Source organism: Malurus melanocephalus, unplaced genomic scaffold (genome assembly GCF_030028575.1).
Source record: "Malurus melanocephalus ecotype Western Australia unplaced genomic scaffold, MMel_1.1 scaffold_99, whole genome shotgun sequence".
Lineage (NCBI taxonomy): Eukaryota > Metazoa > Chordata > Aves > Passeriformes > Maluridae > Malurus > Malurus melanocephalus.
In genome coordinates, this window is record NW_026623331.1 from 1,578,173 (window position 1) to 1,585,213 (window position 7,041).

General features: G+C 39.6%; 2 protein-coding genes across 11 annotated transcripts in view; both read right to left on the reverse strand.

Moving 5' to 3' along the window:
- LOC130575199 (centrosomal protein of 290 kDa-like) overlaps nt 1-6,197 on the reverse strand; it is an 8,010-nt gene extending 1,813 nt beyond the window's left edge. The window contains exons 1-6 of one of the 4 annotated variants that reach the window (XM_057368943.1): nt 6,025-6,192; nt 4,943-5,082; nt 4,261-4,341; nt 2,287-2,377; nt 1,437-1,620; nt 452-549 (exon numbers count right to left, since the gene is read on the reverse strand). In XM_057368943.1, the coding sequence (XP_057224926.1) occupies nt 452-549; nt 1,437-1,620; nt 2,287-2,377; nt 4,261-4,341; nt 4,943-5,082; nt 6,025-6,165 (735 nt within the window). In that variant the 5' untranslated portion in view covers nt 6,166-6,192. Of the gene's footprint in view, nt 1-451; nt 550-1,436; nt 1,621-2,286; nt 2,378-4,260; nt 4,342-4,942; nt 5,083-6,024 lie in introns of those variants that run through there. The other 3 variants (XM_057368947.1, XM_057368945.1, XM_057368946.1) reach the window with 3 other exon arrangements.
- Nucleotides 1-7,041, reverse strand: part of MPPE1 (metallophosphoesterase 1) — a 29,449-nt gene that overhangs the window by 13,508 nt on the left and 8,900 nt on the right. The window lies entirely within an intron of this gene.

Genomic DNA, 7,041 nt, shown 5'->3' on the forward strand with positions numbered 1-7,041 from the left:
GAATACACAAAAATCACGTTTTAACGATTTGTTGCTGAAAATAAAATCTTATGTCAGTACATTAAACTGAGTCTTCTGTAGTTAGGTAAGATCTCATCATCTTGTTACATAACCTTAAGAATTACCAAATGTTCACATTTTCACTTTTTACACCTATCGATCTAACAAAAAATTCAAAGCCTCTGTCCTCCCTAAACGTGGAGTTCAGTCAGAGGAATAACTTTGACATGTTCTAAGTTCAAGAAAAAACAGCCTTCCTTAGCCCAGCACTTTAGCACATGAATGTTTCAAGGAGYCACTCATTTCCAACTCTCAAAATGCTATACACTGATTTTTTTATGTATTTTACTTGATATCAACACATGTGCAGCCTAAAGAAGTTTCAGCTCAGGCAGAAAAGTTAAGTTTCTCAAAAATCACCTCCTGTTAAGCTTGTCTTAAAATAAATTACCTTGTCTAATCCAGCTAATTCATTTTTTAGTGCTCTCTTTTCTGCAGACAACTTTCCATTTTCTTTCTTCAGCTTTTTAATCTCCTTCAACAATAGCTCTATATTCAAATGAAAAAATGTAGRGTTCAACCATTACAGTCAACCTCCCCCTCATATGACTCATACTACAGCTAGAGAGCTGCCTACCTTTTGTGATATTAGAAAATTATGGTTCAGCTTCCTAAAGTACCTCTTTCAGATAGAAGTTTATTCTTAAGAACTCGCCCCACACATTCTCTGGTAGTATGAAAGGTAACAGGACCTGCCAACTGGATAATCTGAATCTGCCAGATTCCTAGAATGTGGGATTATTTTAYTTTACAAGCCACAAAACACACATCACATGCCTTGATTACCTGGTTCTGAACTTATGAGAGGGTCACATCAGCACTTGCTGACAGCACATTTCCTGAACATTATGCCTACATTATATGATCTCATCCATCTCTTTTCTATGCTTTGAAGCAGAAGATTGCGCCTTAAATTCTTCAATCACTTATGTGAGGAAGAATGTGCTGAAACCAACACTGCCCAGGTTTGTCCAGTGTTTTAAGGCTAAAACCAGGTTATTTTGTGTTTCAGTGCCTGAAAACCAAATGATGCAGCAAACATTATTACTAWGAGATCTGCATAGATACATCTTACTAGAATAAATACCAGCACTAAAGACAGCCACTCACTCCCACCCRTGATTACACCAATGGACCAGTTTCAGGAAAAGACAAAACTGCAAACATTTYATCACAAACAAATGCAAGGCTGAATCCTAGACTACAAAATGCCATTTTTACATAACAGGTTTTCAAAAATGAAAAGAAAAACGTTTTAGATACTGCTGGTTGAAGTACAAGAAATAGCCTGGAGTGACCTCTAGATCAGAAATTAAATGCATTCTCTCTGCTGGGCACAGTGGAAGGAACACCATCAGAATTAACTGTACCATTACCTACATATCTACTGCAACAGGAATCCTTTTCAGAAATGTCCCTGTGAGAAGTTACTCCTCCCTCTGGGGTTCGACTTCTTTTTCCAGAAACAGSACTAGTTTTCCAAGAAACCTTTTTACATTCCAGTTGCTCAATTCTTTGCCTCTGCTCTTGAAGATTATGCTCTAGCTCATGAATTTTAGTCTGTCAAGACAAATTTTTTTAAATGCATAGAAAAAACACAGTTCAACTGAATACAATTGGAAACACATCCCAAATACCCAGAGCTTTCAATTGCTCACTTAAAAACTGCATTCACACAAAGGGTCTAAAAGGAGAAAAAAAACCCAAAGCACAAATGAAGAAATTGGACTCATCAGCTGCAATGCTCAATCAGTGCCTAAAGAGGGAATACCCTCTTGAAGCTTCTAGAACTGCTCCTGGCCACACAACCCTACCTTCACTTCAGTTATAATGCCCTCTCTTTGCAGAGCAAACTCACAGACCTTGCTACCCAAAAGAAGACCCTTTGCCTTCATTTGTTTTGTTTACTGCTGGATTTCTGTGAGAAATCAGCTCATGACACATGCAGAACAATACCAGGGCTGGTGAAAGAGTGCTCACAAGGTGCATATACAAGTGAAAGGACAGGTAGGTGGATGAGTAAAGGACTGTTTCCCCTGCAGACACAGCAGAAACAGAGTTCACTTTTAAAGGGCACTACAGGCTACCCTCCATTATCTCTGTCACAGGAAACAAAGTATAAAAAGAAAAGCATGGTCTCACTTCACATGTGTAAGAATTACTTTTTAGTCTCTCTAAAAGCTTATATTTGGCTGTTTGATACCACCTCCTACAAATTCTACTTACAGTGAGATTTTTAATTGCTTCCCTTTGCGCCTTGTTTGTTTTGGATTCTTTAACATAACATTTCTGTAGCTCATTATACATCTGAAGTAGTCTAAAACAGAAGAAATGCATAAATTGCTGTAAAATTCAAAAGAMAACAWAATATGCMTTCTTTACGGTAAAAGTATTAGAGATGTCCCACAGRGATCACTTGGGCTGTAGCTTGGGCTGCTGCAGAGAATCGTAACAAATAYTCAAGATGGAAGTGAATGAAATGTGACTGTCAACACAGAAAGTACCAGAAAACAACAGCAAAGGAAGTTAAAAGAATGGTCTGTACAGATGGCAAAGAATCCTTTTTACTCAGCCAGACTGAGGACTCCATTGTTTTTGTCCAGCACACAAGGCCACACTCCAATTAAACCTCAGTGCATATCACTCTTAGATGGAAGACCTATACACCAGCACCTGGAGGCTGGCAGTGATTTTGCAGTGTCTCAATCCATTATTTCTCTCCCCATTATCACAACAGGAATAGCAAAACAACATTCCTAAAGGATTTTGAAAAGTTTGTCCAGAATCTAATTTCTCACCACTGATCAAGAACCTACAATGAGGACATGAGGCAGTTCCCAGCTCTCTGTGCTGCACAAAACATCTCATTGCTTCCAAGTGTGTGGGTGTGAGGATACAAGTGAATGAAATCTGTGTGAAAACGAGTGGGTAAAATAAATGGCAAATAAACAGATTAGGGGTGTTATCTGCCCCTCTGGTATTATCTTGCATCGAGTTCTGCTGTACTAATTTCCTACCATTTTTGATAGCATTCAGCCAATGAATATATGGGCMATATAAGAGGCCCACAATGTAACTGATGGACACAAGCAGACATTTTTCCTACTTTTTCAGGAATTTCCATAAGAGCTGCCCTTTCATACTAAGTCATGACTGCACACCACAAGCAGGATGAGCAMTACTGTAGCACAGCACAGCTTTGTAAAAGAACATACAAACAGATGTTAGGACAAAAAGCTAGGTCAGGTTATCTATGTGCAATCTAACAYGAGGCAGGTACAGCACTCAATTTAAATACTAACTTGGACTTCTTCTACATGAGCATCTAACTAGGAGCTTAATTCCAGCCCAGAGCCAGTTACTCAACCTTCCTCTGTAGTTAGGCAGCTGCAAAGAGAATCTAAGACAGTGTAAAAGTATTAAAAGTAAAAAAAAAAAAAAATATTAAAATGGGTCTTCTACAGCCAGCTAAAGGAAACACTAAAAACAGGGCAATTGGTCAAAGAGCAACATAGATGTGTGTTAGATCCACAGCCCATTTATGTAACTGGACAAAAAGTAGCCTTTGAAGGCATAGAGCAGCCTGTTTATTTGACAATTTTACAAGCAAATCATAGAGCAATGGAACAACGTAATTTACCTAGTTGTTAAAATGTTTCAGTATATTTTTGCTCRAAGACAAAATTATAGCTTTTGCACCAGAAAAAGTTACAAGAGTTTAATTCTATCATTAACTGGCAAACCACAGTAAGTAGTGGCTCAACTCTAAAATTAATAGATTGAAAAGTAAAATTGTTTGTCTAGTTCATTTCAAAGAGACTACCAGCCTATAAATTTTATATGTACATAACATTGAGCAATATAAAATGAGCTGAGAAAGGTTCCACAAAATAGAAGATGAAACCTCAAAATTCTAAATTAAAAAAATCTACAAGCACATGAAGGAGGTTCCTGGCTCATCCAATTTTTCTCAATTAAATACTTGAGAAAGAAATCTATTCTGTTCTTTGTCCAATGCTATTTTCAAGATTAATCCAAGATTTTGTAGTTATTTTTAAAATGTGAATGATTTCACATTGTTTCAAAGGCTGAAAACCACTTGCATAATAGCTAGCAAAAGAATCAACTGACTTAACCATTAACATTTTCTACACTACAGAGAAAAATAATTCTGTGAAGAAGCAACTTCCAAGAACTCACCTGACACTGTCACCTTCTAGAGCAAGATCCTTGCTGTCTCCACCCTTTTTCCATAAATGGGTTTCTGTTTGAACCTGAACACTTAATTGAACCAAACACAACACCTTAATAAAATCACATTTTACAAATTTAATTGGATCAAACAAAGCAACCGAAATAGGCCAAGTTACTTTTCAGTTTGATTCTATAGTAGAGTTTTCCAGGCAGGATCACAAACACACCAAAACCTAGACTTGACAAGATTTTTGCAAACTGTTATGTAAACCCCAGCAGGGCACCCTCCACACCACTAACGCTACAGTTTTTCAGGTCCTAAGGTCTCAATTTCTAAATCTTTTAAACAGCACTGATGCGACTCAACATAGCATTATTTTACTACTTTTTGGTGGAAAAATAGTGTAAAAGTCCTTGCAGTTCGACAGAGAAAGCGGATTGGCTAAGCAGTATTTTTTTTATATGAAAACAGTTTCTTTCACTATAATAAATTTTGTACAAGATGCCCCAGACAAACTTTGCTCCTATACAGGCCACCAGCCTTTTCCACCCCACCATCCTGTTCACAGATGGCTCCTTAAAAYATATAGACCAGGTAATACCGAATTCATCTTAAGAATATGAAAATAAAAGTCCTGAAACRATGCACTTCTTTTGATGTAAAAAAGAAACATTTGAAAAATCTTACTCTCTGCTTGTGCCACAGACAGGCATTAACTGCTGCAGATGCAGTTTTTCTTCAATCTGACCCAGAYTCTTTTCTAGCTCCTTATTTTTTATGTGTAGTTTTTTCACCTTCTTGACTAACTGCTCATTTTCATCACTGAGCTGAAAAGGAAGAGAATTGAAAAACGAAAATCAAGGAACGCTTTCCAATCAAATATTAAGTTGACAGTACTTCATATAAAACCCTCTCCCAAAAGCGTTACTACATTTATGCTATACCATAGAAACATCTGAAAGGAAAATGGCAAGAAAAACAACTGGCTTCAAATTTTACGAACATTTGACTACAACAAAGCTTCTTTAACAGATATTAAAGATATTTAATATTACATATTAAAGCTATCTGTAATTTCATATTTCATAAACTTCATARTTCATTAAGGAACGTAGGGAACTGGCTTTGCGTTTAAAATTAATCACAGAGGGACAAAGCATCTAAGTTTTCAGTTATACTTCTAAACATCAGCTCTGCAACCAAGATGCAAGCTGATGCTTATTTTTGATTCAATCTCACCAGAGAGAAAATGACACACACCAGCAGAACTTTTTGCATGGATGTCCAACAGTATGAATTTATATATATATATATATATATATATATATATATAACCCCACAGATTTATTGTAATACATGAATATATAACACTATAATTCAATATATTATAATACCTATAATGAATACTGTTTATAGTATATATATTTATACTTATCTATATCACGTATACACACTAGATATTGAATGTGTATATACATATCAATCACATATATGCGTATATATATATATATTTATATATATAAAACTAATTATATATATATATATATATATATATATATATACACACACAAATACATATATATAAAACGATGTTTCCTTAGCCTCAGGGTATGAGCACACGCGAAGCTCTGGGCCCGCACATGGAAGGCCGGCACGGAGCCCGCGTTGCGCTCTCGGCCCGAGCTCGCCCCCGAAGGTTAACCGGCACAGCCCAGCCTCCCGCGCCTTCGGGGCGCTCCTGGGCTGCCGGGAGCCGGGGCCGCACTCACTTGGAGGCACCTGTGTATGACGGGCAGGGCCATGGCGAGCGCCGGGAGAGCGGGCGGGACGGGCCGGGATGGGCCCCGGGAGAGGCCGCGAGCAGGGACGTCATAACCGAGCGACCGCCGCGCTGTGGGTGCCGCCGCCATCCCCGGCAATGTCGCTTTTTCCCTCCCCGGTCCGGCCGTGCGGGCTCCGGGACCGCCTGTACCTGGGCCGTGAGCCTCAGCCTCCGCAGCCGCCGAAACAATACCCCAGTGCCTTCTAAACTGTCATTAGTTTTATTCACAGGTTCACTCGGTGTGTGACTCTGAGGGTGTCCTGCGCAGGGCCAGGAGTTGGACGCGATGACCCTGATGGGTCCCTTCCATCTCAGAATACCCTGTGGTTCTGTGGTTTTCTGTGACGAAAAGGTACCGATTTTGGGGGGAGGGGGATTGAGAGCTCTGCCGGCCGCAGATTGCCAAGAGGCAACGGGCAGAAACTGACCCACAGGACATTCCACCTGGATCTTAGAACTTTACTCTGCGGGTGACCACGCACTGGAACAGATTGCCCAGAGAAGTTGTGCAGTCTCCCTCACGGGAGATATTCAAGAACCATCTGGATGCAGTCCTGTGCAATGTGCTCTAGGATGACCCTGCTTGGGCAGGGAGGTTGGATCAGGTAGCTCACTGTGGTCCCTTCCAACCCGACCCARTCTGTGATTCTGTGGTTTGGTTTTATTTTTCTGGTGTTTTTGGCAGACCAGGCTGCAGAGCTTACTGGCAGGACAAAAGCGTTTCACTCTCAGAATTGGACCTTACAGACACCAAACCAACAACAGGCACTCACCAGCCACAGGAAGACCAGCTATCACAGCAACACAGACCAAAGCAGTGATTACTACCTGCTGGTCTTCCAAGCCTTTGTTATTGGCAGTTTAAAACCTTTCCTGTTCCTGTCTCATTTGCTAGGTCTGAAATCTAGGTCCTCTCTTGTTCTCTGCATCTCCTGTCTTTGTACAAAATCTTGCCTCACTCATT